Source organism: Salvelinus namaycush, chromosome 21 (assembly GCF_016432855.1).
Source record: "Salvelinus namaycush isolate Seneca chromosome 21, SaNama_1.0, whole genome shotgun sequence".
Lineage (NCBI taxonomy): Eukaryota > Metazoa > Chordata > Actinopteri > Salmoniformes > Salmonidae > Salvelinus > Salvelinus namaycush.
In genome coordinates, this window is record NC_052327.1 from 2812115 (window position 1) to 2831607 (window position 19493).

The 19493-nt window shown below is 40.9% G+C and overlaps 1 protein-coding gene across 1 annotated transcript in view; it reads left to right on the forward strand.

The window, feature by feature from the left end:
• LOC120066540 (forkhead box protein P2-like) overlaps positions 1–18732 on the forward strand; it is a 49673-nt gene extending 30941 nt beyond the window's left edge. Inside the window, exon 13 of the mRNA XM_039017963.1 lies at positions 18459–18732. Coding sequence (XP_038873891.1) covers positions 18459–18732 — 274 coding nt within the window. The remainder of the gene's footprint in view (positions 1–18458) is intronic.
• Positions 18733–19493: the final 761 nt, after the last annotated feature.

Consider the following 19493-nt stretch of genomic DNA (forward strand, 5'->3'; position numbering starts at 1 on the left):
AACTGTGTAGGACACAGGTCCTGTTTGTGCGACCACTGTTGCTGGTACTCACTTTGAACTTTTGTAGTAGCTCCGAGCAAGAACTCTCTCTCCAGCTCTGAAGCTTCTGTCTTTTGTCGTAGTGGCGCTAGCTGAGGCATGTTAGCTAATAGGTCCATCGGCCAATTTCTCGTGCCACTATTTCTATTTTGCCAATCGGCCTGGGCCCCTTTTACCACACAAAGCCCTGCTTATCCATCAAGACTGGACTACTGACGTAATCTGACCGAGAGTTTTTTTCCCAACAGGCCCCTTCGTCGCTGCTACACAGAACCCTACTAATCCATCACGACTGGTCTATTGACGGAACCGCACGAGGAGGCTAAAACAGACTTTCCTCCGTCGCGACGTCCCTCTAAGGCCCTTTCTGCTAGCCCTGGCCTGCTAGCTGTCTGAATCGCCGTGTCTCCAGCCAGCCCAACCATTCACTGGACCCTTATGATCACTCGGCTATGCATGCCTCTCACTAATGTCAATATGCCTTGTCCATTACTGTTCTGGTTAGTGATTATTGTTTTATTTCACTGTAGAGCCTCTAGCCCTGCTCAATATGCCTTAACCAACCATTTTAGTTCCACCTCCCACATATGCGATGACATCACCTGGTTTAAATGTTTCTAGAGACAATATCTCTCATCATCACTCAGTGCCTAGGTCTACCTCCAATGTACTCACATCCTACTATACCTTTGTCTGTACATTCATTATGCCTTGAATCTATTCTATCGCGCCCAGAAACCTGCTTCTTTTACTCTGTTCCGAACATACTAGACGACCAGTTCTTATAGCCTTTAGCCGTACCCTTATCCTATTCCTCCTCTGTTCCTCTGGTAATGTAGAGTTTAATCCAGGACCTGCAGTGCCTAGCTCTACTCCTATTCCTCAGGTTCTCTCATTTGTTGACTTCTGTAACCGTAAAAGCCTTGGTTTCATGCATGTTAACATTAGAAGCCTCCTCCCTAAGTTTGTTTTATTCACTGCTTTAGCACACTCTGCCAACCCGGATGTCTGAACCGTGTCTGAGTCCTGGCTTAGGAAGACCACCAAAAACCCTGAAATTTTCATCCCTAACTATAACATTTTCCGCCAAGATAGAACTGCCAAAGGGGGCGGAGTTGCAATCTACTGCAGAGATAGCCTACAGAGTTCTGTCTTACTATCCAGGTCTGTACCCAAACAATTCGTGCCTCAACTTTTAAAAATAGACCTTTCCAGAAACAAGTCTCTCACCGTTGCCGCTTGCTATAGGCCACCCTCTGCCCCCAGCTGTGCTCTGGTCTCCATATGTGAATTGATTGCCCCCCATCTATCTTCAGAGCTCGTGCTGCTAGGTGACCTAAACTGGAACATGCTTAACACCCCGGCCGTCCTACAATCTAAGCTTGATGTCCTCAATCGCACACAAATTATCAATGAACCTACCAGGTACAACCCCGAATCCGTAAACATGGGCACCCTCATAGATATCATCCTAACCAACCTGCACTCCAAATACACCTCTGCTGTTTTAAACCAAGATCTCAGCGATCACTGCCTCATTGCCTGCATCCGTAATGGGTCTGCGGTCAAACGACCACCCCTCATCACTGTCAAACGCTCCCTAAAACACTTCAGCGAGCAGGCCTTTCTAAATAGACCTGGCCGGGGTATCCTGGAATGATATTGACCTCATCACGTCAGTAGAGGATGCCTGGTTATTCTTTAAAAGTGCCTTCCTCACCATCTTAAATAAGCATGCTCCATTCAAAAAAAATTGAACCAGGAACAGATATAGCCCTTGGTTCAGTCCAGACCTGACTGCCCTTGACCAGCACAAAAACATCCTGTGGCGTGCTGCATTAGCATCAAATAGCCCCCTGTGATATGCATCTTTTCAGGGAAGTTAGGAACCAATATACACAGGCAGTTAGGAAAGCTAAGGTTAGCTTTTTCAAACAGAAATTTGCATCCTGTAGCACAAACTCAAAAATGTTCTGGGACACTGTAAAGTCCATGGAGAATAAGAGCACCTCCTCCCAGCTGCCCACTGCATTAAGGGTAGGAAACACTGTCACCACCGATAAATCCACTATAATTGAGAATTTCAATAAGCTTTTTTCCACGGCTGGCCATGCTTTCCACTTGGCTACCCCTACCCCGGTCAACTGCCCGGCACCCCCCACAGCAACTCGCCCAAGACTCCCCATTTTTTCTTCACCCAAATCCAGATAGCTGATGTTCTGAAAGAACTGCAAAATCTGGACCCCTAAAAATCAGCCGGGCTAGACAATCTGGACCCTCTCTTTCTAAAATGATCTGCCGAAATTGTTGCAACCCCTATTACTAGCCTGTTCAACCCCTCTTTCGTATCGTCTGAGATCCCCAAAGATTGGAAAGCTGCCGCGATCATCCCCCTCTTCAAAGGGGGAGACACACTAGACCCAAACTGCTACAGACCTATATCTAACCTACCCTGCCTTTCTAAGGTCTTCGAAAGCCAAGTTAAACAGATTACTGACCATTTCAAATCCCACCATATCGTCTCCACTATGCAATCTGGTTTCAAAGTTGGTCATGGATGCACCTCAGCCACGCTCAAGGTCCTAAACGATATCATAACCGCCATCATTAAGAGACATTACTGTGCCGCCGTATTCATCAACCTGGCCAAGGCTTTTGACTCCGTCAATCACCACATTCTTATCGGCAGACTAAACAGCCTTGGTTTCTCAAATGACTGCCTCGCCTGGTTCACCAACTACTTCTCTGATAGGGTTCAGTGTGTCAAATCGGAAGGCCTGTTGTCTGGACCTTTGGCAGTCTCTATGGGGGTGCCACAGGGTTCAGTTCTCGGCCCGACTCTCTTATCTTTTTACATCAATGATGTCATTCTTGCTGCTGGTGATTCTCTGATCCACCTCTACGCAGATGACACCATTCTGTATACACCATTCTGTATACCATTCTGTATACAGGCCCTTCTTTGGACACTGTGTTAACTAACCTCCAGACGAGCTTCAATGCCATACAACTCTCCTTCCGTGGCCTCCAACTGCTCTTAAATGCAAGTAAAACTAAATGCATGCTCTTCAACCGATCGCTGCCTGCACCTCCCCGCCTATCCAGCATCACTACTCTGGACGGTTCTGACTTAAAATATGTGGACAACTACAAATACCTAGGTGTCTGGTTAGACTGTAAACTCTCCTTCCAGACTCAGACTCACACTCCAATCCAAAATTATATCTAGAACCGGCTTCCTATTTTGCAACAAAGCATCCTTCACTCATGCTGCCAAACATGCCCTCGTAAAACTGACCATCCTATCGATCCTCGGCGATGTAATTTACAAAATAGCCTCCAACACTCTACTCAACAAATTGGATGCAGTCTATCACAGTGCCATCCGTTTTGTCACCAAAGCCCCATATACTACCCACCATTGCGACCTGTACGCTCCAGTTGGCTGGCCCTCTCTTCATACTCATTGCCAAACCCACTGGCTCCAGGTCATCTACAAGTATCTGCTAGTTAAAGTCCCGCCTTATCTCAGCTCACTGGTCACCATAGTAGCACCCACCCGTAGCACGCACTCCAGCAGGTATGTCTCACTAGTCACCCCAAAAGCCAATTCCTCCTTTCCTTCCAGTTCTCTGCTGCCAATGACTGGAACGAACTGCAAAAATCACTGAAGCTGGAGACTCATATCTCCCTCACTAGCTTTAAACACCAGCTGTCAGAGCAGCTCACAGATCAATGCACCTGTACATAGCCCATCTGTAATATAGCCCATCCAACTACCTCATCACCATACTGTATTTATTTATTTATCTTGCTCCTTTGCACCCCAGTATCTCTACTTGCACATTCATCTTCTGCACATCAATCACTCCAGTTTTTAATTGGTATATTGTAATTACTTCGCCACCCTGGCCTATTTATTGCCTTACCTCATTTGCACACATTGTATATAGATTTTTTTCTACTGTATTATTGACTGTATGTTTGTTTATTCCATGTGTAACTCTGTGTTGGTGTATGTGTCGAACTGCTTTGATTTTTTCTAGACCAGGTCGCAGTTGTAAATGAGAACTTGTTCTCAACTAGCCTACCTGGTTAAATAAAGGTGAAATAAAAAAATAAAAAATGTTCATCTTTTGACATGCGGAACCTGACTTGGCCTTGTCTTCGATAGCTGCGTACAAACCTGGACACCAAAAGTAGCTGCGTGCAATCTCCTTCATTCGCACCATGCCACAGTGCCCTGAATGGAGTTATTCAAGCTACTGCCTTCTCAGTGGCGGAAGTATGATGACTTGAAAGCCCCATAGCAAGCATCCAGACTGAACTGTGAGCTAATTTCTCCTCACTTGGTAAGGTTTTAGACTAGTCAGGATTGGGGTAAAGATGAACGGAGCAAAACACAGAGAGATCCTTGATGAAAACCTGCTCCAGAGCGCTCAGGACCTCAGACTGGGGAAAAGGTTCACCTTCCAACAGGACAATGACCCTAAGCACATAGCCAAGACAACGCAGGAGTGGCTTGGGGACAAGTCTCTGAATGTCCTTGAGTGGCCTGGCCGGAGCCGAAACTTGAACCCGATCTAATATCTCTGGAGAGACCTGAAAATATCTGTGCTCATAAGCTCCCCATCCAACTTGACAGAGTATGAGAGGATCTGCAGAGAAGAATGGGAGAAACTCCTTAAATACAGGTGTGCCAAGCTTGGAAAAAAAGTCTGAAAAAAACTACAAAAAACAATAGATCATATTAATAGAAATAATAACAGCACAATATTATAAACTCATGCTCATATTTAGAAAGTCCTAGCAAGGCTATAGGCATGTTAGCCCAGCCTGCTCATTTCAGTGGATCTATTTAAGAGAAAACTACCGATATATATCGCAAGACCAGTTCTTTATGTCGATTACATGCAAGACATATGTCATGTAGTCCTCATTATATCCTGTTTTATTCCGACAAAGTAAGGAGGAAGAAGGAGCATAGATTCTAACGATTGTCGGAGAGGTGTGGCACAGCAGACCTTTTACCACGGGTATGACAAAGCATTTCTTTTTTACTGCTCTAATTACATTGGTGACCAGTTTATAATAGCAATAAGGCACCTTAGGGGTTTGTGGTATATTGCCAACACACCACGGCCAAGGCCCGTATCCAGGCACTTCGCGTTGTGTCACGTTTAAGAACAGCCCCTCGGGCCTCACTGTTTAAATATGTAATATACAGTACCAGTCAAAAGTTTGGACACACCTACTCATTCAAGGGTTTTTCTTTATTTTTACTATTTTCGACATTGTAGAATAATAGTGAAGACATCAAAACTATGAAATAACACATATGGAATCATGTAGGAAGCAAAAAAGTGTTAAACAAATCAAACTATATTTTATATTTGAGATTCTTCAAAGTAGCCACCCTTTGACTTGATGACAGCTTTGCACACCCTTGGAATTCTCTCAACCAGCTTCACGAGGAATGCTTTTCCAACAGTCTTGAAGGAGTTCCCACATATACTGAGCACTTGTTGGCTGCTTTTCCTTCACTCTGCGGTCCCACTCATCCCAAACCATCTCAACTGGGTTGAGGTCGGGTGATTGTGGAGCCCAGGTCATCTGATGCAGCACTCCATCACTCTCCTTCTTGGTCAAATAGACCTTACACAGCCTGGAGGTGTGTTGGGTCATTGTCCTGTTGAAAAACAAATGATAGTCCCAATAAGCGCAACCCAGATGGGATGGAGTATTGCTGCAGAATGCTGTGGGAGCCATGCTGGTTAAGTATGCCTTGAATTCTAAATTAATCACTGACAATGTCACCAAGCAACCCCCACACCTCACCCCTCACACCTCCATGCTTCATGGTGGGAACCACACAGATCATCAGGTCACCTACTCTGCGTCTCACAAAGACACGGTGGTTGGAACCAAAACTCTCAAATTTGGACTCATCAGACCAAAGGACAGATTTCCACTGGTCTAATATCCATTTCTCATGTTTCTTGGTCAAAACAAGTCTCTTCTTCGTATTGGTGTCCTTTAGTAGTGGTTTCTTTGCTGCAATTTCACCATGAAGGCCTGAATCACACAGTCTCCTCTGAACAGTTGATCTTGAGATGTGTCTGTTACTTGAACTCTGTGAAGCATTTATTTGGGCTGCAATTTCAAATAAAATATTTGGGCTGGTAACTAATGAACTTATCCTCTGCTGCGGGGTTAACTCTGGGTCTTCCTTTCCTCTGGTCGTCCTCATGAGAGCCAGTATCATTATAGCGCTTGATATCTTGAAATTTTCCGGATTGACTGGCCTTCATGTCTAAAGTAATGATGGACTGTCATTTCTCTTTGCTTAGTTGAGCTGTTCTTGCCATAATATGGGCATGGTCTTTTACCAAATAGGGCTATCTTCTGCATACCACCCCTACTTTGTCACAGCACAACTAATTGGCTGAAACGCATTAAGGAGGAAAGAAATTCCACATATTAACTTTTAACAAGGCACACCTGTCAATTGAAATTCAATATTTGGGCACCCGTAAAGTAGCTATCTAGCTATATAAACCATGATTTGTTTAACACTTTTTTGGCTACTACATGATTCCATATGTGTTATTTCATAGTTTGATGTCTTCAGTAAGCACACAGCCAATACAACGCAGGAGTGGCTTCGGGACAAGTCTCAATGTCCTTGAGTGGCCCAGCCAGAGGCCGGACTTGAACCCGATTGAACATCTCTGGAGAGACCTGAAATTAGCTGTCCAGCGATGCTCCCCATCCAACCTGGCAGAGCTTGAGAGGATCTGCAGAGAAGAATGGGAGAAAGCAGTTGTGCCAAGCTTGTAGCGTAATATCCAAGAATACAGCCTCGAGTTATTGCTGCCAAAGGTGCTTCAACAAAGTACTGAGTAAAGGGTCTGAATACTAATGTAAATATGATATTTCAGTTTTGTATTTTTTTGTCAAATTTGCTAACATTTCTAAAAACCTGTTTTTGCTTAGTCATTCTGGGGTGTAAATTGATGAGGGGAAAAAGCTATGTAATCAATTTTAGAATAAGGCTGTAACGTAACAAAATGTGGAAAAAGTCAAGGGGTCTGAATACTTTCCAAATGCACTGTATTTTTGGTCATGTGGTGTATCTCCACAAAACACCCTTTTATAATTTCCATGTGCCATATATGTTTCAACTGTGCTGTGATGTTTCACATAAATTCTGAACCTTTCTAATCGCATTATATCTACAGATTGTAAGTTAAAGATAAATGTTTTTACTAAAAGTATTATTACATTGTTGATTGATTGACTGAGTCTTTCCAAATCTCCCAACAGTGCTATTTGTAGGGTCATTTTAGATAAATGTTAATTTTTCAACCATTCCTGAACCTGTGACCAGAAAAAACTACATAGTGGCAATACCACAATGAGTGATTTAACGATTCTGTCTCTTCGTAGAAAAATCTGCAGAGCTGAGATGATTCTTTGCTCCATATACATAATTATCTATGTGGCAGGAATTTTGTATAACTTGAGTCGTCAGCATACACTTTTGTTTTTAAGCCCTGGATTTCTAGCCCCTCTATATTGTTGTTGAATGTGATTTTAATAGCTTACATTTCGATGGCCATAATAAAAACATATGCTGATAGTGACCTTTTTTTTTTACTCCTTTTGACAGTTTAATACTTTCTGAGAAGTGTTCATTAAGTAATAGTGAAAGCAAACCTTCTTGCTGAGTACCTGATAGTTTAAAATTGTTATAGGAGTGGTTAAAACATGCTAATAGTGGATCTTTGAAAAAAAGGTTTTATATACCTCAACTGGTATGCCATTCATTTTGCTTCCTCTTTCAAAATATAATTTGGTGCATCATGGATGACTCCGTCATTTGAATCAAGTTTCTGTGAATTATTATTGGTAGCATTTCTATGTTTAAGATTCACCATTTTCCACTCATTTATTTTTATAATATATTATACTTGATCGTTCCCGAATAAGTTCCTCTAACTTATTCTGTGTACAGTTTTTATTGCTATCCATCTGTACTGTTATTTCCCCTCTTTATTTTGTTAATATGAACTATTTTGATCTAAATTGTTTGTTTTAATTTAAAAACATGATTTGAACCTTTATTTAACTAGGTGAGTATTGAATTGCATGACCTCTGAAGGCACATTTAAAAGTGTCCCATACAATAAGGGAATCTGCTCTACCTACAGTATGTCACGCAGGAAAAAGTCATTTATAAAATCCTTCGTCTTGGTTAAAAACAGTTTGTCATTCAGTAGCCTTTTATTACATGAATAAATATCCTCGCCCATGTGGAAATTCTGTAAGAGTGATGTGGATGCCAATTATTTGATGGTCTGACCGCATTCTGTCCCCTATCAAAACGTGTTTTACTTTTGGTGCCAGCACGAAGGAGTACAAGAAAGTAATCAATGTACTGTATATATCACTAGGTCTGGATTTTTAAGCTTCCATATATCCACTAGTTCTAATTTGTCCATGAAATTCATAATTTCATCTGGGTGATAGTTTCTAGTGTGACTTCCTTTTAAACCTATATTATTATAATCTCCCACCATAATAGTCATTTGTTGCTTGTGAGCTTGATAGATTAGTATATATATTTTCGAAGCAGTGTGGATCATCATTATTTTGGATCATATAGATTAATTAGCCAAATCTGTTTATAGTCCAATAGCATATTTAAAAGGATCCACCTTCCTTGCGGATCTGTTTGGACAGTTTGCCCATTCGGATCAAAATTGTTTTTGAGTTTCTTTGCCCATGACAGAAATATATTTCTTCGTCCCAGGCCTTTTCCCACTCAACCTCATCTGTAATTGCAGGGTGAGTTTCCTGTAAACAATACATGTTATATTCCTTCTCTTTTACCCAAGTAAAGACTGATTGTCTTTTTATAATCTGCTAAACCATTACAATTATAACTACTTTAGCTATACTTATTTCACCACTTACCATAATGAGTTTCAATTATGCTTACCGTAATATATGCCTGTAAACTTACTACTGACAAGTACCATGATGATCAAGCTGGTAGACACCCTGAATGTATCCATACTTACCAATACTACCAGAATCAATGTCTGACATATATCCATGTAGCTGTACCTTAATATATGCACTACTAAGCATACTGTAGCTGCAACTTAGTAACCCTCCAGAGCCGTCAGAGCCTACCCCTTCCCAAATGGGGGTGTTGTCCCTGATACTATCATACCACCCACGTACCCGTAACATGCCTTTAGCATTCTAAAGCACACCTTCAACCATCAATTGGCGTGGCCCGAGTAAGAAATTGGGACTGTCCCAAAAAGCTTTTTCAATGCTGCCACCCCTCAAACGTAAGCCCATGGCCTGAAAGCCTATGGCATGACCATGAGAGGAGTATCATTTTTTGGAATTAGCTACAAAACATCACAAAACAAATGGATTTTTTTTTTTTTAAATAGATAAATCAATTAGATAGTACTGAGGACAACAAGATGACAGCAAAAAATGGGACATAATACTAATGACAATAACTAATTGTATCAATAGTGATAATCATACTAACAATACTAGCCATTAAAGAAAGTACAACAGTACTCACCTTCCCAATATTCAACAACATCCAATTATGGTTTTCACCAATTACAGCAATTTCAATAATAATAATAGCAATAATGATAACAAACATATCACCATTACTGCTGTTGGATCAATTCCGATACTGACAATGACAATAACCATCATAGACACCAAGATCCTACCAATTATTCCATTGTGATCTTCGGCAATTAGTAATAATAACAATATTTATAATAATGATACAAATATTGGTATTAATCATAAACACTATCATATTAATAGCTACAAAAACAGTAATACATTGTAAAAATAATATAATAATAATAACAATCCAATCATCATAGGATTTTTTTGTTGTTGCAAAAACAGTCTTGTGCAAATATCCATATACAGCGGCTCATTATCGGCTCACTTTGCAAGTTGTCAATTGTCAAATTCAACAAAAGAAAGGCATGTCGGGCCATTTCGTTCAGCTCATTAGATCCGTTTGCAAAAATGTTTCTAAGTTCAGTCAAACATTAGGCTCACTTATTCCCATTCCTATAATCACAATAGAAGAAAGGAATTTGGTAACTTCTTTAGATCAGAATTTCAGTAAAACAAGATTTGTTTATTTTTAAACAACAAGAACAGTTCTTAAATTACTCACACATTTCCAATTTGGCAGAACATAAATATAAATTAAAAAGTCCACATGTTATCCTTCTTATATTCTAGCATTACAAATATAATTTGAAGAACCTGCAATAATTGATGATGGGAACCGGATTTACACATCACAAAACCCTTGAAAAGAATACAATCCTACTTTTCTAATTGCACTTGACCCTAAAGGACAAATAGCACTGTATGCAGATCTGGTAATTATAGTAATTGTTATATACAGTACCAGTCAAAAGTTTGGACACAGCTACTCATTCAAGGGTTTTTCTTTATTTTTTACTATTCTACACATTGTAGAATAATAATGAAGACATCAAGACTATGAAATCATGTAGTAATCAAAAAAGTGTTAAACAAATCAAAATATAAAGTTGAGATTTAGCCACCCTTTCTCAACATCAACTGTTCAGAGGAGAATGCGTGAATCAGGCCTTCATGGTCACATTGCTGCAAAGAAACCACTACTAAAGGACACCAATAATAAGAGACTTGCTTGAGCCAAGAAACACCAGCAATGGACATTAGACTGGTGGAAATCTGTCCTTTGGTCTGATGAGTCCAAATTTGAGATTTTTGGTTGCAACTGTCATGTGATCTCCTCATGCGTGGTTTCCACCGTGAAGCATGGAGGAGGTGTGATGATGCTTTGCTCGTGACACGGTCTGTGATTCATTTAGAATTCAAGACACACTTAACCAGCATGGCTACCACAGCATTCTGCAGCGATACACATTCCCATCTGGTTTGCGCTTAGTGGGACAATCATTTGTGTTTCAACAGGACAATGACCCAAAACACACCTCCAGGCTGTTTAAGGGCAATTTGACCAAGGAGAGTGCATCAGATGACCTGGCCTCCACAATCACCCTACCTCAACCCAATTGAGATGGTTTGGGATGAGTTGGACCGCAGAGTGAAGAAAAAGCAGCCAACAAGTGCTCAGCATATGTGGGAACTCCTTCAAGACTGAAAAGCATTCCTCATGAATCTGGTTGAGAGAATGCCAAAAGTGTGCAAAGCTGTCATCAAGGCAAAGGTTGGCTACTTTGAAGAATATCAAATATATTTAGATTTGTTTAACACTTTTTTGGTTCCTACATGATTCCATATGTGATATTTCATAGTTTGGATGTCTTCACTATTATTGTTCAATGTAGGAAATAGTAGAAATAAAGAAAAACCCTTGAATGAGTAGGTGTGTTCAAACCCTTGACTGGTACTGTATCTTTCGCCTTTATTTTTTCCATCTTTTCATTCCTACATCAAGAATGTATACTTATCTATAGCCGTGGTTACCCCTTGCATTAATATGTGGTTGTCGTCATCCGATCAAGATGATCCGATCACTATCTAATCGAGATTTGTTTTGTCTACACATGGTAATAAACAAGGTAATAGACACCTCTTATAAATATCTACAGACATATGTTACTTAATCTCCAGTAACAGCATATTCGGGAATAGTACTTTCTCATCTCCACATACATGATAGCGTTATACCATCAAACTCCACTGATGAGACATGTTATCCTTATCTCCAACGAGACATGTGACCCTCTGAGACATGTTATCCTCATTACTAAGGAGACGTGTTATCCTCAGACAGTGGTCACCAACCTTTTCTGAGTCAAAATGCATGCCGAGATCTACCGCTCTTATTTTTTATTAACATGACTTAAAAAAATGTAAGCCTATGCAACATTAACCAATTAAAAACAGTACTGTAGCAATGAGGTTTGTGCAGTAAGCTATAGGCCCAATACATTATCATCGCATCCTGGCTTTGCTTGAATTTACCTTCCAATGCATTGTTGTTCGGGAATTAAAAAATATATATATTTAAACATTTGAGGTAGGCTATATGATCACACCGGTAATAGATCCATTGTTGTATTACTCGTGAGGCACAGCTGAGTGAGCATACTTTTAAATAATTAGCTTTTTATTTTACTGGGCTGATGGTGCCTTCATCTGATGGTCAGTCTCAGAGGAGGGAGAGAGCAGCAGACTGAGGGTCCGTCTCTCAACATCTCTCTGCTCCCACTTTCCTCCACTGACACTGACCAAAAAGGGACACTGTCTTCCAGCTGATGGTGAAACTCAAGTCGCACCGCATTATTTCTGCCTCACGCACAAATTCACATTGCTACTCCTATGAACAGAGAAAGTGAAATATTCCTTGATATTAAAAAAGACCCAAGCAGCTAATAATAACAACAACGCAAGCCTATAAAACTTTCCTACTCATTCATTACTGCTGCACTGCTTGTTGTAGCGCTGAGTGGAAATAGGAAGAACGGGCATTTTATGTCTTATAAAAGCGTTGAATACTGTGCAAGCCTATAAAACTTTCCTACTCATTCATTACTGCTGCACTGCTTGTTGTAGCGCTGAGTGGAAATAGGAAGAACGGGCATTTTATGTCTTATAAAAGCGTTGAATACTGTAATAAATACTGTATACTGTAATAATAAGTGTTGACAGTACTGAGTAAGAACTTAAACATGAACTCACTCATAAAAACAGCAGCTCTTTGCTGTATTCGTTAACAGTCTCTCTCTAGTCATGGTTTTAAACGATTTGAAATCGCACAGTATCAATTTTGCCGTAGCTTTATTTTATGCCTGCTACGCTACTGCAGACTCTGTCATCTGAGCAATCTGATTGGCCTGCTGTAGCATAGTGCACTTGATTTCCTCTCTAGGACCACCGGGAAGGCAGAGTTTGTACCTTCAGACACATGAAATGGCAACAGTGTGCCTACCCGGCGCGCAGGGCAGCTGAATTGGCTGCACCTACCACCAACAGCCCGAGACCAAAAAAATAAAAAATAGGAACACAAGGCTTTATCGTTGGGTTTTTTACAGAAATGTTTGGCGATCAACTAGAAATGGTAGACCTTTCTATAGTTACATCCTATGTACTATATGTATTTTGTTGATGCTACTTTCTATACATATTTGTATTTATTATGGATCCCCATTAGCTGCTGCCATTAGCTGCTCAATTTTCAGTATGTTTGCCAATCGGTTGTACAGCCAGATCTCTTTTGCCTCATCCCTCACAACCATACAGTAATTTTCTTAATGGATGCATGCTTATTAGTAACTGGGATAAGCAATTTCATAAATGTGTCAAGTGTAGCATCTGGTTGTTCGTCATTACACTCCACGGAGCAAAACATATTCTTCACCTCAACAACATAGGAATCATTACAAACATTATTGTATGACCTATTATACACAATATTAGGCCCAGCCTTTGGAACTTTGGTTTTCCTTGAAATGGCTGTGATCACTACATCCAATGGATTTGGATACTGCTTTCAAAAAATGTCTGCAGCATTAGCAAAGATATGATCAATACATGTTGATGATTTTATTCCTGTACTGTTTGTAACTACCCTGGTAGGTTGATTGATAACCTGAACCAGGTTGCAGGCTCTAGTTACAGTTTGAAGCTTTTTTTCCCCCAGTGGCCAGCCTGATGAAAGCCAGTCAATATATTTTTTTAAAGTACACCTCTCTATTGATATCATATACATTATCAAGCATTTCACACGTTATCCAGATACTGACTGTTGTCTATCGAAGCTTCCCACCAGAACCCTGTGCTCAATAACACCACGTGCTAGTAGTCTTAGACTACGATGGCCGGTGGTGGACGGAACCCCTAGATAACAGAACCGTAGATAACGGTATAGCTCGCAAAACTCAGCTCCCACAGAACTGGAAAACTCAGCTCATACAGAACTGGTTGGGGTATTTATTCAGACCTCTTTCACATCGGAGCTAGTTCCCCCTACAGCTCTCATTCACTCAGTACTTAATAGCTGAATTTCAATCTGATTATTATCCTAATTTCAAATTGGCTTAATATCCAAACTTCTCTTAAGACCTACAGACAATTGTCAGTGGGGCCTCTCCTTCCCTCACTCCAACCTTCTCGTAAGACTAGCCCAGTGGTTCTCAGACCAACTGTCAGCGGGGCTTTCCAATTAAATTGACTTACTGAAATTCATAAGACATGTTCCTCAGAGGTTCGCTGATCAGGTATCTTCCCCCGGGCAGCTCTCAGTAAAAGTCTGGTCCACGTCGTCTTTGGTCAGATTGCAAATTCCCTTATGCTTTCCCACTAGGGAATGACGCACCAGTGTCTCCCTCGCAGACCTTCACTGGGATGCTCCACAGGTGGAATCACAAGTTGGTGATGCCAAATTGATGTGGAAATTCTACACATGGGACCCTCGAAGTCAATCTTAAAAGAATTATTGTTTATTATCAGCACGCTGGAGGGGTCACAGTCAAACTTAGATGCATAAAGTACTGGTCTGGAGTGAGCTCCACCGGGGCAGTCTCGTTAGTTTTCTTATATACTGCTTACAGACACATTACATAGGCATAGTTCATTGGGTTGGTTCCGGCATGTGTCCTTTCTTAACTTATAGAACATATTCTGGGCGTTGGTGCAGATGGTCCTATGTAGGGGGTCATGTCACCCGCCCCATATCTTTACCAAGCACAGGCAGGAACCAAGGATTATTTTGAAGGCTGCCACTTCACAGGATAACATTTTCCATCACAAGGCCTAGGTGCATTGGTTGTGTTCTGGCATGTCTTAAGAAAAGGCATACCAAAAGTTTGTATTTCAAAGAATCTCTAATATGATAACCTATAGCAAGACTCATGGTTAAATTATGAAAATGTATAAAAGCGGCAATGGATAAAAAGCTCAAAGGTGCACGCATGTAAAGCAAATACCATGGCTTTATAAAGGAATAAAGTATACATATAAATATGAAAGTAGCCTAAAGTGTCCATCTCATTGTACAACATCATATTGGACAGTGGCCTCAATCATGCTTACAGAAAGCTATGGACTTTACGCATCAGTTCAAATTAAATGTTTCTTTGTCACGTGTTTTGTAAACAGGTGTGGACGAACAGTGAAATGATTACATACAAGCCCTTCCCATCAATTAAGAGAAAGAAAAAGAGAAATAAAATAAACACATAATAATACACAATGAGTAACAACTCGCCTTCAGAAAGTATTCATACATCTTGACTTATTCCACATGTTGTGTTACAGCCTGCATTCAAAATTGGTAAAATATTTCTCTCTCACCCATCTACACACAACGCCCCATAATGACAAAGTGAAAACATGTTTTAATTTTTTTGCAATTTTATTGAAAATGAAATACAGAAATATCTCATTTACATAAGTATTCACACCCCTGAGTCAAAAATTTGTAGAAGCACCTTTGGCAAGAGATGCATATCTGTATTCCCAGTCATGTGAAATTCATAGATTAGGGCCTAATGAATTTATTTCAATTGACTGATTTCCTTATATGAACTGTAACTCAGTAAAATCTTAGAAATTGTTGTATGTTGCTTTCTATGTTTTTGTTCAGTATTTCGATTGGACTGAGGCATCCGGCCACAGTGCCAGTAGCTACTTGGTTTCTAATGAAGACATGATCTTAATTCTGGAGGAATTGTAGAGGTGTCATTGTCCATAATTACTCAAATAAAATTGTATTTGTCACATACACGTTTAGCAGATGTTATTGCGGGTGTAGCGAAATGCTATATGCGTCTTCAACTACATCCAGAGGTGGTCAGGAAGATCTATCACAATCACATCTTTTGATTTTTGCCCACATTTGTCGACAGGTGTAGACAATCAGAATGTGGACAAGATCAGGACAACAGACACATGTTAGAACCAGGTATAAAGGGGGCTTTAATGAACAAAAGGGTTGTGTGCAAGTTGGGCATATGAGACCTATGCATTAGGCCAAAGTGGTACTATAATCCATTGGACCATGGGTGAGACAAATTGAGGGGGACAAGTGAAACAAACAAGAGTGTTTATTTTCTTGTATATGGTCACCAAGCTCTAAGTTAAATGTCATCACTGTTATTTGTCATTGGCAGAAAGCAGAATTAAGATGTGTTGTGGGTAAAAGGGATGCTTTGATTCAATATTTTTGCTCTAACGTGCCTTTAAATGAGCCTCTTTCAGCTAGCCTGGGACAGCTTGACAGTGTTGTCTTTTGGTTTGACTTTGTTGTATTTTTGGCTATTTACAACTGCCTCTTGGCTGTCATCATTTGCAAAGAGCTTAAAGGAGCCGACATCGATCTTCAAGTTTTCGCATTTTCAAAAGACCCCTTGATGTTTAGGAATTTATCTCCCCAAAATCACACACAGGATAAATATTACATTTATTGCTGCATCTTGTCAGCCTTTTGCGTTGACGCAAGGCGTCCTTTCATGTTTTAAGTGCTTTATCTGACACATGAAAAGGAATTAAAAACTGAGCTGACACGTTCGACATTGCTACATCCCATAGCTGTTAAGGATTGTGAAGGTAGGAGTCAAAGCATGTGTCGTATATGGAGAGAACCCAGACAGAACCACAGTGAAGGGAGCCCTTTCTTTCTACTGGGGTACATTGGGGTCAGAATCATTACAATATTTTAATTGCTAATTTGCCCCAACATTATTTAATCTGCATTACAAGATGCATATTTCTTGATGTTCAGGTGATCCCACAACAGTTAGAACATTCCAGTGGCTGATGTTCGTGGGAGGTAAATAACATTATTCACAATAACTTTCCACAAAGTCACACTGTATGTTTGATTGATAGTATTTATCCTCCATTTTACCCATATTGAATACAAATATTGACATATACACTACATGACCAAAAGTATGTGGACGCCTGCTCGTCGAATATCTCATTCCAAAATCATGGGCATTAATATGGAATTGGTCCCCCCTTTGCTGCCATAACAGCCTCCACTCTTCTGGGAATGCTTTCCACTAGATGTTGGAACATCGCTGCGGGGACTTCCATTCAGACACGAGAATTAGTGAGGTCGTGCACTGATGTTGGTCGATTAGGCCTGGCTCGCAGTTGGCATTCCAATTCATCCCAAAGGTGTTCGATGGGGTTGAGTTCAGGGCTCTGTACAGGCCAAGTTTTTCCATACCGATCTCGACAAACCATTTCTGTATGGACCTCACTTTGTGCACGGGGGCATTGTCAATTCGGGCAGGTCTCCTGGCATCCGCCAAATCCAGATTTGTCCGTGGAACTGCCAGATGGTGAAGCGTGATTCATCACTCAAGAGAACGCTTGACATTGCGCATGGTGATCTTAGGCTTGTGTGTGGCTTCTCGGCCATGAATAGCCATTTCATGAAGCACCCGACAAACAGTTATTGTGCTGACGTTGCTTCCAGAGGCAGTTTGGAACTCGGTAGTGAGGATTGCAACTGAGGACAGACGATTTTTACACGCTACTTACTTCAGCACTCGGCAGTCCCGTTCTGTGAGCTTGTGTGGCCTACCACTTCGCGGCTGAGCCATTGCCACTCCTAGACATTTCCACTTCACAATAACAGCACTTACAGTTGACCGGGGCAGCTATAGCAGGGCAGAAATGTGATAAACTGACTTGTTGTAAAAGGTGGCATCCTACGATGGTGCCACCTTTAAAGTCACTGAGCTCTGTAAGGCCATTCTACTGCCAATGTTTGTCTATGGCGATTGTATGGCTGTGTGCACGACTTTATACACCTGTCAGCAATGGGTATGGCTGAAATAGCCAAATCCACTAATTTGAAGGGGTGTCCACAAACTTTTGGTGATGTAGTGTATATCAAGTGACCTTAACAAACGGCAGAGAACATTAATGAGAGTGAATTTCCTTGTTGAGATACATAAACTGACTCAAAAGTTGTAGATATTGGGAAGCCCTGTCATGTACCCCACCAGTAGGTCTGTGTCACTGTAATGACCAATGTCTCTGTGATGCGGACATATAGACCATTTTCTTTGTTAATTTGTCCTCTGACTCAATTACCTATAGCAAATTACTCATAGTTTAGTACATTGGCTGTAAGTTCGCTTTAGCTGTAGAGTTAAATCTCCACTACCCACACGTTGACCAGTGTCACTAATGATAGATTCTGACCATTTAAGTTTTTGTTGATCTGTCCTTTTGAAATTAAGTGAAGTCATAGTGAATTGGTTGAACTGGGTGTATGATTGTACGTAGCTAGCTACTAACTAGTTCCAAGCCTACATTATGTCACGTGAGAAAGGCGGAAATTGAGGTTCACTCCTAACTAACTCTTGTGGCAGAGCTCACAACATTCCAGACAGAACTCCAGACACTCGATGGGCTCGCAGCAGGACTCGAACAGGATCTGGTGGCAGTGGGCGTGGCAGTGTAGGTCCTCACACGGGTGCCTGCTGGAGGGCGGCACAGCAGCGGGAACAGCAGTGGAAGCAGGAGGAGCAGAAGGTGTGGAGGCAGGAGGAGCAGACCTCCAACAGTCCCAGGATCAGTGTGGAGCACTGGCAGGACAGACAGGCCAGTACCAGGGGCAGGCAGCAGCCTACAGGCAGGCAGTGAAGGAGAGAGAGAATGGGAGGCAGAGAGAAAAGGCTTTGATTTAGTGACATACAGTACATCCAGTGGGATAGCCAAAGTAGATCAGGTCAGATTGAGTGCATACAAATCTACAATATAATCTAAAGTAGAATCCAATGTAGAACAGGTCATATTCTGTGTTCATACAAAATTACAATATAATCATAAAAAACTACAATAGAATCATTTGAAATCCACCGACATGCATAATTGTCAGTACTGGGGTTAACAACTGCATTATTCCCAATTAATATGATATTGTATTAACAATATATATGCCATCCAAAACTTAAAAGAGATGTTACCCGGAGTGTGATTGTGTTTACATAAACTCAGTGCTTGATTACAGTCCACAGGGAGAAAAAAGAAAAGTGCACTGGTAATGAGCCACTGGTGCTGTCATGCAATAATTCCTACAAAATTTAAACTAAGTACACATGAAATTGCATATATTAACCTCTGTAATTATCATAATAGTGTGTCCGTTTTTGGCCAATCCACTGTATTGTTAGTGTATTGCTGTTTTATCCCTACAAGGAGCAGGTAGAGAGCGGGATTATGCTAATTAAGGCATTTTATACTGTTTACTCAAGTGAATAAATGAAATGTTAAGATAATAGATTCCCCCTGGGAGAGGGAGTTCAGCTCGTCACTGCTTTACACACACGCACGCACACAGTTATGGTAAGTTATGGTAATGATGCTTATGAACATGAAAGGGGCTCATGTATGAGGCTACAGTT